The following is a 16,901-nucleotide window of genomic DNA, read 5'->3' on the forward strand; positions in this document are numbered from 1 at the left end:
GATGCGCTCATTCATCTCTCTCTCTGTTATTTATGCTATTGATTGTAGTGTGCTTTATTTAATTGGGCAGGATGTTTAACTCTCTAAGTTCAATCTATGTCACTTTTCCATACTATATACAGTTATACACATACGTTACATGTATCTATTAATTTCTCTATGAAATATGATTAATTTCCAGCAGATTGTATCATAGGTAGTCCTTCAACAAGTGGATAATTTCACTGGTTAATGAACGCAAGACTTACCCAAGACCGTCAAACATAGGCTGGTGATAAATGCTTTATGACTACTCATGTTCATAAGCAAAGCCCAGAAAGAACCTCTCTGCGAGTCTTTGCAACTCCACTTTGCTCCCATCCCATGTCTACTCTTTCTTCTTCATTTGCCAAATACAGTACAACTACAAACTATCCAAATTTGACTATACCATCCATTCGAATCTTATGCGGCCCGGAAGAGAGAATAACACGGACCAATCGGAAGAGAGACGAGAGCTGGTTCGTTTACTGACCGGGAATAAAGAGCCTCCCCTCAAGACACTGAACAAGCACGTCAAACACCTCAGAACCGAGCATTGCTTCCTGTTCTTCGAAGAGTTCGGTAAACAAGATAGCTGGCTACAATGCATTGAGGTCACTCTCTCTTTCCCTTTTACAATGTTGTTGTTTGGTTTCTTGAATGCTTAAGTACTCAATTTGGGATTCAGGTTTTCAGGTGGATGCAGAAATAACGGTGGTATATTGATGATAATGAGGTTTACTCGAAGCTCATATCAGTTATGGGAAAGAAAGGCCAAACCAGGATGGCTATGTGGCTTTTCTTGGAGATGCGTAATTCCAGGTGTCGCCCTGATACTTGTGTGTATAATGCTCTTATCGCGGATCAGGTGAATTCTTTGTTCGGGGATCTTGATGAGAGTATCATTTCTCCTGGCATCTACACGTTTAATGGTGTCATGGATGCTTTTCGAAAGAATGGAATGATCCGCGAAATGGAATCAGTACTTGCTCATCGATGCATAGTCATACGGGAAGAAGCAGAAATTCGATAAGATGGAACAAGTATTCAAGAGTTTGTTGAGGTCCAAGGAGAAACCAACACTGCCTACGTTTAATTCCATGATTCTGAACTATGGCAAGGCACGATTGAAGGAGAAAGCAGAAAATGTTTTCAGAAAAATGACGGACATGGGTTATAAACCAAGCTTTATCACTTACGAAAGTCTCATCTACATGTATGGAACTGTGATTGCATTTCCAAAGCTAGAGATTTATTTGAAGGGCTAATTGAGTCAAAGTCTCAAATAAAAGCATCAACCCTAAGTGTTATGCTTGATGTTTACCGCATAAATGGTTTACCATTGGAAGCAGATTCTCTGTTGGAGAGGGCAATTACTTTTCAAGTATTTCCTGATGCTTCAACATATAAGCTTCTTAGGGTTTACACTAAAGCCAACTTGAAGGAGCTTGTGGATAAATTGCTAAGGCATATGGATAGAGATGGTATTATCTCTAACAAAAAGTTCTTCCTAAATGCTTTGGGATCTTCACGAGACAAGTCAAAATCTGTTATTACTGCTGTAACTCATTCAAATAGCTCCCAAGATTTCGCAGAACCTCAGTTAAACACGTAGTTGGTAATTCACATCAAGAATTTCAGCTAAGGTTATATGGTATGTTATGTGACTTTGCCATCATCACTAGTTAAATGTTTAAGTTTTGGTTTAGTGAAATTGTTATTCTTTGTTTATACTTCTGTTTTGTAAATAGTTACTACTCTATTCTTTGTCTTTTTTTTTTTTCTTGTTTTCTTCATTTGGATTTAGTATAGTAAATTTGGCAAAGTGATTGGTGCTGGAGAGCAATAAGTAAATCAATGACTTAAAAAATGAAATTTCGATTAATGATATTATTGACAATACAAGAATAATGATAATTGCATTTGAAACATACAAGTCTGACTTGTAACATTCTGCTCAAAAATGAAAAATTAATAAATCAACTAATCGATAAAGACAATTTGTTGAGAATATATATAATGTTAATAACAATCTTGAACTAATATTGTTTATGCACTTTCAAGTTGATTGTATGAATTTTGTTTTTGACTCAACATGAACGAGTCGCATCATCAGTATAGAAAAGATGAAAATAAAAATGGAGATGCGGGGTATCGATCCCCGTACCTCTCGCATGCTAAGCGAGCGCTCTACCATCTGAGCTACATCCCCATGCTTGTTTAATTTATCGAGTTTTGATTTAGTATTCTCCTGTTCAAACTTTATTATTATTATTACAAAAATAGAAGATTTTTATTTCTTATTATTTGGTTATGATAATCTAAACAGCTAGTAGTTATGGTGGTCAGTGTCTAGTGTAGATAGAGATGCATAACATCAATCAGTAATGATTTACTGGTATTTGCATCGTTTTCGGGACTATTCAATCTAAATTGGAAAGACTCAGAGACACACTTTATAGTTACTGTGTATGCAGAGAGCTACAAGCATTAGACGATAGTAACCACGAACTGTCAAAGCAAAGAAGCAGTAGCGTCAAATTCAATCGCTTTGACCACGAATTCAGCTGACCTTGATTTTCAACTAACAAGGTCTAGTGGTAATTATACTAGGAATAATTAAAATATGATTTTCAGTTAGCTTATTATTAGCTACAACTACTACTAGCATGGTGTAGTTGATGACACTTGACAAATCAAAATCAAATTAAAGGATTACTTTCACTGTTTCAATCGTGTCCTTGGCCTTGCCATCGTTACGAAAGAATCAGGGTGTATGTACCATTTAAAAGCCAGTCTGGCACCTACATTGTAGATTCTCCCAAGCTAGTAACTTAACAAGTACATACTCTGCTGTGTCTTTCTTCACTTCCTATCTACCACAAATAATGCTTAATTTAAATGCATAATAATAAGTGATCTGCTAGTTATAATTCAGTCTAATTATGTCTATAAATTGAAATTCAAACACAATAATAAATTTGATTTATCTTCAGTTAGAGAAAATCTTGTTGATAATAATCTGCTCAAAAATAAACTAAGATGCCGAAAAATAGATAAATACTTCAACCTCTCTAAAAAGATAACATTCTATAAATACCAAACTCTATAAAAGGTACGCTACTTACTCTAAATAACATTATATTTATCTTCTTCTCTTACTAATTTGAACGTGAGAATGCCTTTGCAGGTGTCATCGCCAACTTTCTCCGTCTCAAGCGAAAGCAAGCTCAGTTCCTGAATAGGACGAGTTATACCTCAAGTCTGACTTATCACACAAAAACAATAAGTATACATTCACCAAGTTTCTAAATCTTAATATTTATCAACTTTTATAATACTTGTATGTATATATATATATATTCTAATACTTGTTAAGTTTAAAAATTTTGAACAAGTATATATGTTTTTAAGAATAATTAATGGATGAAAAAAAAAAGAAAAAAAATAATACTTTTTACAATACCCTTAACCTGCTGCTTGTGAAATAGGACAAAGGTGATCTATATACTAAAGTACTTTACTCGGGGAATATCTAAAAAATTTGTATATCTATAATTTGTCGTATGGTGGAATAATTTTTCATCTACCAGAATTGGTGATGAAAAGACCACATCACCTGAAAACACCACTGAATTATTAACAGAAAAGTTGGCAAGACATATCCAAAGGAATCAGATTGTGATAAGGTTTCAACCAGCTACGTACTGTAATAATATACTATTTCTTTTCTTCTTTTTTCCGATTAACCCCGCCATGCCAGTGGAAAAGGATTTGAATTTTGACGGTCAACACGAGAATAGTATGTAGTACTACGTAACATGTGTTTTTGGCGTTTCACATAAAAATTAACTAGAAATAGAATAATATAGTATCTCATTGTGCTTATAAAATCAATTTCTTTCATTTTAAAAAAAATTATTGTTTCCCTCCACTACTTCTCCCAACAAGGTTAAAGACAGAAGATAAAACAAGAATTTGGAAAAAAAAATAAAATATATATATATATATATATATATATATATATAGGAAAAGTATAGGTAAACAATGAAAATATTAAACAATATAAACAATAGATATATCGGATGTTCATTTTACTAGTGTACGGATGGTTATTTTAATATTAAAATTTAGAGAGTTAAATTAGAGGTGTAGTGTGTTTTGATTTGATTGGTGGTTGTTCATATTGTTCAATAAAATCATTGTCCCCCTAGCATTCCCCATATATATATATATATATATATATATATATATATATATATATATATATATATATGCATGATTTGAGGGGTGTTCCCTATTCCCTTTAATTTAGTCATCTCGTTAGAGAGACATGCATATAGTAGTGGTCCCTACTCGGCTACTCCCTACTACAATTAATAGGTTACACTGTGAGGAGTCTATATTTGGTCTTCTCTTCCTACCCATCATTATATTATGCTTCATGAACCTCAGCTCAATTTCTAAATAATTCTACTCCAAAAGGAAGATATGTAAGTTATCATGGCTTTGCTATTTGAACATTAACAAAATATAGACATGAGAGTGGTTTCTCTATATATAAATAAACTAGTAGAGAAAATGTTACAAAGCTCGTAAGTCCTACTTGGTAACCATTTTAAAATAAAGATATAGAACTGTAGGACTAAAACTTTGTATAATACTTATATTCACCTTACTCTTATGTCCACATATTCTACATGTTGAAGATCAGAAGAAACATTTCTAACCATGATATAACATGAAATTGATGATAGTTGCCGCAAAATAAAAAACAATTCACTAATTGGTAGTGAATTGGGTGAGCCCCATGGAAGAAGCAAACTTTGCAAGCTCTTGTGGTAGGAACTGATGAAGGCCAGCGGGTCCTTCACCAGCACCGCTGACCCCGAGAAAATCTCTCGTCAAGTTATGTTCCATGGACGCTGAGTTTGAACCGCCATGATGAGGGAGCTTCAAGTTCCCCGCAGGATCAGTGGTACTATTTTGTGCTGCACTTTGCATAACTAGCTGATCATAAGTGTTGGAAGAATGCGTGAATGAGCTGAAGCTACTAGTTGAAGCAAAATCCCCAGCATGAGCATGGTTTGAATTATTAGATGATGAGGAGGTCATTACCCCAAAAGTAGCACTGAAAATGGAAGGACTGGTGGTTGATCTTGTGGAACCCATCTGAGCTGCTTTCTGAAGAAGTGCGGTTGCTGACATGGGAGATAATTGCTTGTTATTGTTATCGGTGGTGGTGCTTTGACCGTCAGAAGTATAAATAGAAGCCAAGTTATCTGATGATGATGAAGCTCCTATTTCTGGTCTTTTTCCAATAGCAGGTAGTGACGATGAAGAGAGTGAAAGGTGGTTTGCACTATTACTATTGTGGATGAAGTTATTCATTTGCACAATGTCAGGTAAAGCCAAGGAAGAAGACGCATTGTGATGATAGAGTCCGACAAGATTACTATTATTATTATTATTATTATTATTATCATGAGAGGAAGTGCCGTGTTGTTGATGATGGTTGAGCCATAGGGATAAGTTAGGTGAGTGATTGAAATGAAGAGGAGTAGGAATGAGGGCATGAGAGAAAGCACGATTGTGAGGAGGAGGAGGAGGAGGAGGTGGTTGTTGGGTGTGGAAATTTAGATTTGTGGTGGAGGGGGGAAGGAGAAGGGAGGAGGTCTCGAGAGCCAAAGCATCGCAGAAAGCTCTGTGGGTGATGAAGCTATCCTTCCTGGAGAAGAGGGTGCCGCAATCACATTTGTACTCGCGAGTGCCGCAGGTCTTGCTGTGTGCCTTCCAATCGGATTGGACGGCGTACTTCTTGGAGCACTTGTGGCACTTCCACTTCTTCTCGCCGTGCTTCCTGCTGAAGTGCTTCTTGATGCCGGTGAGGTCACCCAGGGCCCTGGAGGCGTCGTGGTGGACGCAGCTCTTCTCCGGGCAGATGTACACCTTCTTCCTCACGGGCTCCTTGTTGGACCTCTGCCTCAGCTTCCATGGCAGGTTGTGTCCCCTCCTGTGCAGCTGAAGGTTCTGGTCCCTCTGGAACCCTTTGTTGCATATCTCGCATATGAACCTGTTTGTGGCCATCAGCGTCTTGGGCGACAGCGCTATTACCTCCGCTTCCGGGTCTGGTGTTCCTGGATGATTTCTCTTTTTCTTCTGGATTACTCCTCCTTCTTCACTCCCTTTATTATTAGGGTTAGGGTTCATCATTTCAGCTTCAGGGATCGGAACCTAATAAGTGAACACAGATATATGTATATATATGCTTGCTATTACTCACTGCCTCTTTCTCTCGATTTTAATTTTGGATGCTTCTCTCTTTCTCATCACTGCTATATATCCTCAAAGACGCTGACACCCATATATCTTGCTGGCCCACCCCCTGTACTCGCAATTCATACTTTCTCATGTATGTCTATGTCTATGTGTATATAAATAATTATTTAAATAATTAAGGTGTCAAACAACAAACAAGGCACATAAAGAAATGAAGTCGAGTATAAAACTAGCTATAGTATGGTATTTCTCTCTCTCTCACACACACACATACAATTAATGTGTCTTTGTGTTTGAGACTTGAGAGAGGCTGCCTTTTCGCCTACTAAACAATAATGAATAATAATATTGAATATGTTGGGGAATTGTTGTATACTCTATATATGTATATATCTTTTGTTGAGACCTCAAACCCCAATTGCTTGCTTATAATATTAATAAAAGGCTTTTAAAGTACTAAACCTTTTCTTAAAGGTGAATAAATTAAAATGATGTTGCTGCGGATGAATATCTCGAGAGCTGAATCATACTAGTAGACTAGCTGGTAGATGTGTGTTTGACTCCTTGTGTTGTGTATGTAGGAAATCAAGGTTCAAAATATTGTTGCTGTGCTCCTTCGCAAGAAAAAGTCTCTTGCCTTTTATTTCACACTTTATCAGCTCTGCCCTCTGGAATCATTAAGCCATAATTACGTCGACCAACACTACCTTTCTTATTGTCATGCTAGCTTAGAGATTAGATTAAATCAGTCAACAGAGAAAGAGAGAGGCACCCTCAGATGACGATCCAGGGTCAGAGATATATCAGACTCAATGCAACTTTATTTCTCTCGTCTTTGTAACGGAAAATTTTTCTTGTATATATAGGATAGTAAACGTTTCACGTATACTACCGTCCTTCTTTCAATCATTTCTGTATCTGTAAAATTAAATATAAAAATCTTAGTTTATTTGGATTTTTTGAGATTAAATCTACTCAGATTTTTTATGTTATAATTGTACGTGTTATGCTGTTATCCATTTCAAATATTAAGGTATACCTAGGCCATATCTCTATTTGTGTTGTATGATAGTGTAGCAAATAGTAGGGATGTCAATGGGGCAGGGCCAGGGCGGGGGCGGGGGATGCCTCCCTGCTCCCATCCCCGCCCTCAAATTTGTTCTCCATCCCTGCCCCATTCTCCGTCGTGGGGGAATATTGCTCCCCATCCCCATTCCTATGGGGCCACATTCCCCGCGGGGACCCCATTCCCTATCTACATAATAGTTCTAACTAATTATTAATTTCCATATGAATAGAGCTGCAAGTATCTATCTTATACAAAAACTGCAAGATTTTATACACGATGGTGACTTCTTTCAAAATAACACAATGGGGGGACGCAACGACGAGCCAAAGGATAAAGCAGTGAACGAGGTGGGAGATGCGGCAACAGAGAGGAGAATGGACACGACGGCAGAGTTACGAAAAGGAACGCCACAAATAGAAATTACGACGCGGTAAGGGTGATGGCACGGTAAAGTGTGACGATGCGATGAGAAGGGTGACGACGGGGTAGCTGCAGAGAGGTTGGATGGAGTATGAACAACCTTAGGGATCTCTGAATTGAAAAAGGGCTATGCAAATAAAGATTAGGATTTTTGGGTTTCTCTATATATGTGTGTGTGAGAAATGACTAAAAAACATATATAAGAAATAAACTATTAAGGATAATTAAAGGAATTCATAAATTTCGGGGAATAGCGGGGACGGAGCGGGGATCCCTGCTCGGGTCCCCGCACCTGCTTCGGGAAAATTTTATCCCCCATCCCCATTCCCACAGAAAAAATTCCCCACAATTGAATCCCCATTCGGGGCAGTCCCCGCAGGGATTCCCGCGTCTCGGGAAATTTTGCCATCCCTAGCAAATAGGTAGGTTTGTAACATAATGTATATGTGTATTTGAAAACCTTTTTCGTAGGTGTATAGTATTAGTGAAATAATTGATGTTTATTTGTAGATATAATATAATAATGAGGGTGTGTAGGGAGGGGTTCTCGTTTCCCAAAGCAAGTAAGGTGATAGGACCGTCCGTGATACCCCTGTCAGTGTGTGTGTGAGAGAGAGAAGACTGAGAGAGAGTAGGGGACCCCACAAAAATATTAGTGTGGGGACACCTTTCATCAGGCACCGTCCAATGAACTGCTAATGCTATTCCCATCCATGTTCTAGCTGCACTCTCATAAGTCATAAGTCTAATGCTAACACGACTCAAATTAAGAACTAATATGTATGTATATCTTGACATTTTCATTTAAATTAAAGTCAAGAAGTCTATTATAAAAAATTAAAAATATTGAAAAATGACAAAAATAATGTAATCATTTTATGACAAGTTAAGTTATTATGGTGAGTCATATATGTGTTGAAAAGTCATTTTTTTTAGTTAACAATATATGTTTTTAAGAAAAGTATAGGTTACTGATATATTATCTGCTAATAATAATAAATTATTATATTTTAAATACATGTATGAAAAAATACATTCAAGAAATATATCTATAAAAATATTTTTATTAGACACAATTATAAAAAAGATATTTTTATTAGACATATTTATAAAGACACTTCTATTAAACATAATTATAAATAAAAGTTGACAAAAATTAGTAGAAATGCTGTTGGTAACGTAGCGGAATTGATATTTTTAACTTGTAGTATAGTACAGTTAGTTTGCTAGCATCTTCAGGTACAGAAGTGCAAGTGCAGCTAACAAAAGAGAAAGAGAATCTAAGGTTATAAATATAAAAGAAGTATATGTCATTAAGAACACAGATATAACAAGTAAAGAAGTAGAACGTAACAAGACACTAATTTGTTGATATGTAGGTAGATGTACACGCATACAATTTACGTTAGGTTTGCAAGGAAACGTGCATGTCTGAGAATATATATGATGGTATGTATTGAATGATATATTGTTTGGTCACGACGATGAAGACGTTACTTATTAGCTTCCATAAAGCCTAAGCTTGCTGCTGGGATGCCCCTCCTACTTTGTAGCACAGCACTGTCTTAACTCTGCTACTTGTGATGATTGTGATATATGTATGCACATAATTTATTACCCCTTTCCTTTTCTTTTTCTTTTTTTAATTTTAGTAACAATCCATCATTTTAATTTGCTTGTGAATAATAATTTTAATATATGTTATGAAAGTATTATTTTTTTTAAATGTAACTAAATAAACAAAGCATATTTTTAATATAAAGATTTTCATAAAAAATAGTTTTAACATTTTTATTTGAGTAAGTGTCTAATAAGAATAATGTATAAATTATTGTAAAAAGGAATATTTCCAACTAACCACTTACTTAAGGATAGATCTGATCTGAGGATTGCTTGAGTGACGAAGACATTTTACCTCACACACACAGTAGCAGTGTCCACTCCCTTCCATTATTGATGATGAGATATATAACCATATGACGATATCATCACCAATCCTGCAGTCCAAGACCAATATATAATAATTTATCCATTTAATTATTGTTTCTTTTAATTTGTTGGGCTCGCTAGCTAGAATTATTAATTGATCCAATCCAGCTTCAACTATACTATATATATATACTTTAATTAAACCAACTTGGGTTGGTCGAGTGGTCAGCTCACTCGTCCGCTTAAGCAAGTGTCGGGGTACGAATCTCGCATTGTGCATGCAGCAACCTATTGGCCAGCGACAGACCCTTAAATGGAGCTCCGATCCGCGACGGATTAGTCTATTGGGTTGAGAGATATCGTGGGCAACCAAAAATATATATATATATACTTTAATTATAGTTTATACCAAATGATTATTATTATGCATTAAAATTCTCTGGGTAATGGAATCATTTTGTAGTGAAATCTATAGATCAACGCATTGTCTATTTTAGTTGTAGCTGAACAATAATAGCATCAGCTAGTTCTCTGCCCAGTTCCAGTCACGTGACTAAGGTTTACATATATAGCTTTGAAATTTTTTGTATATTCCGATTCCTCGGCATAACTTTTTCGGTGTCTATCACCAACAACCCTATATATACTGCACTGCCTGCGTGTCTCATGTATGTGTGATCGAAATTTGGCATCATCACAACAACATTGACCTTTTTCATTCCCATCTCAACTAAGCCTATTTCCATTTCCATTAAGGTCAATAATTAATATGAGTGAGGATTCATACATATACTATATATTCCATAGGCGGCACCATTGTATCTCAAAGCACCTTAAATTTTCTCATTCATCTCCAATCGGATCCTTCTTATTCCACTTGGTCCATATGCACAACTAATATAGATTAGTTGACTTTATTTACCGTCCTAACAAGCATAAGCCTAATATTTTTAAATAACCAACTAACACAAGGACCATTCTACGTTGTTCATACCCCTTTTTGAAGAATTCACATTCATATAAACTTGAAGAAGAATATTTATGTTATCTATATATAGCTCATCAGCTAATTTTTTGAGACCATATATATGATATCTACATACGTAATTAGTCTGGCCCCATTTAATCTAATCAATGGTTTAGAAAGAGATACAGCTAGCTAGCACTGCCACTGTACATATATATATATACATGTTCACATTTGATGAAGCTGTCAATTATGATATGATTGTTGTTCTTACCAAACTTTTATCGTGCTACAAAATATATTTAAAGCTATGGTCCATGGACTAGTAGCTCGCTCTATATATACTCAATTTACTCAGTTTGTTATCAGTAGAAAAAGACTTTGACAAGTGCAATTTTAACTCAATCACAAATTGGTAAAAAATTTTCAAAGTAATTAAGATTGCATCATCAACTTTTGGGACCTTGACAAGCTACTGGAATTGGATATAGAATATAATTAATTGGTTAACCAAGGTTAGCTTATTCTAGATAATAAAGTATATATATGCTATAAATTTAAACGGGGAATGCTAGGGGAAAAAAATTTGCAAGTGTCCTTTAAGTTGTTATTGAAACTGGAGTATTGTATTATTTATTAATTTGATGGAATAATATATATTAGTGCTTATTAAACCACTTAAATTTTGAAACTAAAATTAATATATATAGAGTATGATTAGATGATAAACCACTACAGCAGGTGTGTGGGACCAAGCTATTTGACAATAATCAGGAACTGCATGAGTAGGGCCCGGGGGAGTTACATCTTATACATTGCAAGATTATTGATTATTGGAACAATGGGGATATATAATAATTAAATTCATAATAATTGGAGGAGAACACAATGTGTTATGTTATAAAAGTATGAGACAACTCAACTGCTTTTGGCTTGATGCATCTGGATTGTAGAGCCTCCCATTCCAATCGATCTATATCATATGTTTTATTTCCACATCCTCATTATTTTGGTATCCAATGATCATTCTTCATCAGCTCACTACTCATCAGTAGACACACATTCAAAACTCCATGCATTTTCTAATTAGCATATGTCTTTGGGTGTAGGCACAGTACAGTTAAACAATAATAATGTTACACTAATTTAAAATAATAAACATGCATGTAACGACAAAGGAGTATAATGATTTTTTTAATAATGGGTTACTGTTTTCACAAACCAATTAGAAGAAATTGTAATTGAATTTGATGTTAAAGTAGTTTAAGTCCAACGAGAAACGGACACACCTTATTGCATCCATCCATGCCATGGATTCCCCGTCGTCCCCGCAAGTCTATTGAGATCGAATTAAGTGCCATGCATTATTATTATTATTTATAGTTAACAATTAATTTCCTTCAATTTAAGCTTAATTAGTCTTGCCTTGCAAATTTTAATTTAATTATTAACATCTATACATAGCTCTGCTGGATTATCACTTCCAAAAATACTACAACGTTTCCATTATCGCAATACGCGTTTTTAGTGCTTTAATTTGAAAGACCCTATGGTCTATGGATTGTGTTTTGGCCAAAATATTTGCTGATTATGTGGTAGAATACTACATGAATTAAGAGGGAAAGCATTCTTAATATATCTATTCCTCAGCATGTGTATGCCTCCATTATTAGATTATTAATACAAACCCGATCGATCTATTATTTCTAGTTTTTTTTTTTTTTTAACTATAGCTAGCATATCTCAAAGACTATTACTCAAATTTTGTGTGTGTATTAGTGTATATATTTATGATGTATGCAGTGTAGCACAAAATGCGGAACCATGGTAATGGAGCTAGTAACAGTCCAAGAAAATCAAATCTTACTATCTGTATATTCAAATAATAATAATAACAATAACTTGGAACTTGGATTACGTACTAAGCGCTGCAACACACAAAGTTTATTAATTATTATTATTTTTATTATTATAAAGCTTCATGATTCAGCTCCAAATTTCTAGGGGGGCGAAACTGGGTAAATCTCCAAACAAACACAAATACATGATCTCGTGCATTCTGAAATTTAAGAGTTTAATTATTCGACATTTATTCCAGAACCAAACATATATAGAACTCTACTGTATTATGCAGAATCTTCAGCAACCGACCCCATCCCCATTGAGTTACTGTCCTCACACGGTCACACCTGTTCCCTTTGCAAATATATATATATATATATTATCAGAAACCCCTACGAATCTTGAGAGAGATATATTAATAAACGAATTTATTGTTTCATTTGATGCAGTATAGCTTTCCGTTGAATCAATTTCGTTTCCCATATATAAAATTGTGATCAAATAATTACATTTGAGTTAGATCATACTATGCATCTTGTAAAAGAAGAAATACTAGGCTTAGTTTACTTATAGGATGGAATAAACAAATAGGTGTAGACAAATTTGATGATTGGATCGGGCGAATTTGATAAGAAGATTGTGCTGCTTGGATGTCTAAATTGATAGAGATATATCAGCAAGAACAGAAGAACAAACTAAAAGGAGTTTGTACCTGCTACATCAATGTATGTAGTCTCCCTCACCCAAAAATAAAAATATAAAAATGAAAAGGGAAATGTTAGGGGACAATGACTTTATTGAACAATATGAACAACCACCAATCAAATAAAAACATACTATACTTTCAATTAAATCCTCTAAATTTTAATATTAAAATAATCATTCGTACACTGATAAAATAAACATCCGACATATCTATTATTTATATTATTTAATATTTTTATTGTTTACCTATACTCTTCCAAATGAAAAACCACACACACATACATTCCTCAATCCTCAGTTTGCGTTGTGTGGGCGGTCATGGACCCACTGCCACTGGGCACTCCTAATTTGTCTCATTATTATGTGTGTTAGTTATTGCTTTATTTTTTATTTTTTAAAGTTAAGAGTGAAATTTAAATTTAAAATCTCTAAATGAAGAAGAAAAATTATGTCATTTAAATTATAATTTAATATACACATCTTTTCTGTTTTTTTATTATTTTTTATTTTTTTACCTATCTCAAGTCACTTGAACAAAAGAAGGATATGATGATATGCATTCATGCCACATCCACAGCCACGTGCGTATAGTTTCATTTGATGCTTTTTGCATCTAGATCTCCTTTTAGATCACCAATCATTTTTATATTATGCGAAACCGATTATATTGATGAGTAACATATAGTAGCCTTTAATTAAAAACAATTTAATTAATATATAAGTAATACTGCATCAATTCATTCACATAAAAACTAGCTAGAAATTAAAACTAATAAGAATCAAATATTTGACTCCAACTATACACTAATTATATCAACAACGCGCAATTATTAAGCACATTTAAACGAACGTGTACTTATTGGCTTGGTCCATATACACGCACATGAAAGGACTTCATTTTCAATATTCCAAGTCATTCAATGGTATGCTTCTACACAACAACAAACAGGTATAATTGTGTGATATAATCAAGTAGCTTAGGCATTTGGTGCTCATACATATACATATAGATAGTAATAAGTATTACTAAGCTAGTACTATTTTAAACCTGGCCTATAGTGAGCATTCATTATTATTAAAAAATATCCATTCATCGTATATATACCAGAGAAAAATTTCGTGTCTCGTCTCAAATAATTAATTTAAGGAAATTAAAGGCCGCATTTGAATTGAATTGAATGTTCTTTTAATTCCCATTAAACAATAACACATAGATACACACACGAAAAACTATAACAACAGTTTGCAGAGTCTTTTTCTTCTTTTTCCCATAAATTCAAGATCTCATTCTATGACACTTGACTTTATAGATATGAACATTAATAAAAAGATATGTAAGACTGTGAGAGGAGGTGGGGCTAGCTTCAAATTTTCAATTGATGCATGGATTGATGGTTTCACTCATTGAAAAATTGAAATATAGAGAGAGGCATGTGTAGTTGTAACGCACAGTAGATATCAAAGCAGCTGTCCCATGCAACGAGGGGGATAAAGAAAATTGATTATGAGTTTGATTAATTCCAAGGAGAAGAAACCAAATAACAGAATCAAGTTGGTCTTATTATGTCTCTTTAGATTGCATCTACGCATGTTCCCTTTTCGTGGATTTTTGTGCAAGAGGACCATGGTATTGGTATCACATCATACCAATAATACTACCAAATACAAGCATCTCTAAACATTCTTCCCCTATTCCCATCTTTTAAGAAGGTGACAAGCAAGCAATAACTAGAACAAACAAAGTATATGACATTGAAAGGATATATTTCCATTCATTTCAAACTTTTATAGTGATTTATATATTAATGTTGCGTAATGTCTAGCTAGACCGACTACATATATATGAACATACAGATCAGAAGAGAGTAGTGCATTGTATTTGTGAGTCTGTGGATCGATTAATTGCCCCTGCTAGCCAAGTTCATAATATTGATGAGAATCATGCATGTATGTTAGCAAAAGCCTATACAGTTAACACCTTAGTAAATAAATAACACAATAGCAGTTTAGTTGAACATACACGTATGTAAATGAGTAAATGTTTGTAAATAATTTGCACATGTATAATTCTGCTCTAGCAGTGAATTGAACATCATTATTATTTGGACAATATCCATAAACAAATTAAACTCACCATCGATTGGACTTGGGCTACAATCACCCTTGCATTTGTTTTTTTTATTCCTAGATTGCACGGATGACACTATTAACAAATTGGAAAAAGAAAATTGGTACCTAATTGGACCCATTCTTATTGCCACTATTTGAATGTTCCATATCATTTTTTAATTATGCAAGAGACCATGACCCAAAAACAAGAAGGAAAAAACAGAACTTTACAAGAATTAGAAAAAAAGATCTGGCTGCTTTAGACATCTGGTGTCGTGGTGTAGTTGGTTATCACGTCAGTCTAACACACTGAAGGTCTCCGGTTCGAGTCCGGGCGACGCCATTTTAGTGTATAATTTCACTTTTACATTTGTTTCTACTTCTATTTCTTCTCGTATCCTTAATTAAAAACATATTACTCCTATATTTTGTTATAATTCAACATACATGACCAAATTCATGATACATGAAAGCAAGCACTAATGACAAAATATAATGCTACGATCCATTAGGAAATCCAAATGTGACAGTCAAGGATCAAGGATTAATTGAATTTCGTAAAGCAATTCCATATTTGGTTAACAACATACTCAATTTAATTGAGTAATGTTCTTTTGAAAGGCTATCATCATTGATGAGTCCGTGACAATCTTATTACTAAATTAAGATGCATCGAATTATATATTGAATCATTAGTTGAGACTTTGACGTAGGCTTTTTTATATAAATAAATAATAAAAATATATTATTTACCAAAATACGCATGGACGGAAATTATTCCAAAAATACGCAGGACCAATTCAGGGTGGGCGATGGCGAAATGGAGATTCACTTCAAATCGTGTCCAACGGCTACGAAATGGAGCTAACATCTTTAGAATGCGTGCAGTTCCCCCATTTTGCTCCTGGCATGCACGAAATGCCCAATCCAACCCTGGCGCCAACGAGTTGGGCAACATCAGAGGTAGCGCCAGCGAGTTGGTGACAAAGGAAATTTGTGTAAGTTGATCTGTGTTGTTCTCTTTGAAGAAAAAAAAACCTAACATGAGTAGGGATGGGGCTAACGTTGGAAGAGAACCCAGTATACAGAGCAAATCACATTATTAAATTAGACTGGAGAAAAAAATTAAATGATTCAACCAAAGTTAAAAATATAACATGGATCAACTAGAAACGTATTTTTAAGTAATTCAAATCAAACTAATTCGAATTACAAATTAACAGTAATTCGAAGTTGATCAATTCAAAATATGCAGTTAAAATTTGTACGTAATTTGAACCTACTTGATTCGAATTATGCATGCAGGTTGATCCAGGGTAATTCGAATTACACTAATTCGAATTATAAGGGATGCAATTCAAATTACACTAAACAAATAAAATTATCTAATATATTGGACTAGCTCAATGTTAATCAGATTTTTTATTTCTATTATAAAATATAAAAAATTTTAATTTAAAAAAATTGTTATTTTTTAGGATTTAATTTTTTTATTGTGTTTTCATAAAGTTTACACAAAATTTACCTATCACATTGACTGACCTTATTTATTTACGTAAA

At 34.3% G+C, this 16,901-nt stretch overlaps 1 protein-coding gene, 2 non-coding genes and 1 pseudogene across 4 annotated transcripts; 2 read left to right on the forward strand and 2 right to left on the reverse strand.

Moving 5' to 3' along the window:
- The first annotated feature begins 297 nt into the window (after positions 1-297).
- Positions 298-1,846, forward strand: LOC107628090 (pentatricopeptide repeat-containing protein PPR5 homolog, chloroplastic-like; annotated as a pseudogene). Its single transcript, XR_015905051.1, has 2 exons — positions 298-635; positions 710-1,846. The product of XR_015905051.1 is annotated as a pentatricopeptide repeat-containing protein PPR5 homolog, chloroplastic-like (transcript).
- A 314-nt stretch (positions 1,847-2,160) lies between these two features.
- Positions 2,161-2,233, reverse strand: TRNAA-AGC (transfer RNA alanine (anticodon AGC)). The gene has a single exon. It is a non-coding gene; the product is annotated as a tRNA-Ala (tRNA).
- Positions 2,234-4,576: 2,343 nt separating this feature from the next.
- LOC107626500 (zinc finger protein JACKDAW) lies at positions 4,577-6,364 on the reverse strand. The gene has a single exon (XM_021116777.2). The coding sequence runs from the start codon at positions 6,232-6,234 to the stop codon at positions 4,804-4,806; it is 1,431 nt and encodes a 476-aa protein (XP_020972436.2). The 5' UTR covers positions 6,235-6,364; the 3' UTR covers positions 4,577-4,803.
- A 9,246-nt stretch (positions 6,365-15,610) lies between these two features.
- On the forward strand, positions 15,611-15,684 carry TRNAV-AAC (transfer RNA valine (anticodon AAC)). Its single transcript has one exon. It is a non-coding gene; the product is annotated as a tRNA-Val (tRNA).
- Positions 15,685-16,901: the final 1,217 nt, after the last annotated feature.

The sequence above is a fragment of the Arachis ipaensis genome, chromosome B2 (genome assembly GCF_059453495.1).
Source record: "Arachis ipaensis isolate K30076 ecotype BB chromosome B2, ASM5945349v1, whole genome shotgun sequence".
Taxonomy (NCBI): domain Eukaryota; kingdom Viridiplantae; phylum Streptophyta; class Magnoliopsida; order Fabales; family Fabaceae; genus Arachis; species Arachis ipaensis.

Excerpts from the sequence above, each read along its gene's own strand:
- LOC107626500 (XM_021116777.2), bottom strand. The coding sequence starts at position 6,234 with ATGATGAACCCTAACCCTAATAATAAAGGGAGTGAAGAAGGAGGAGTA.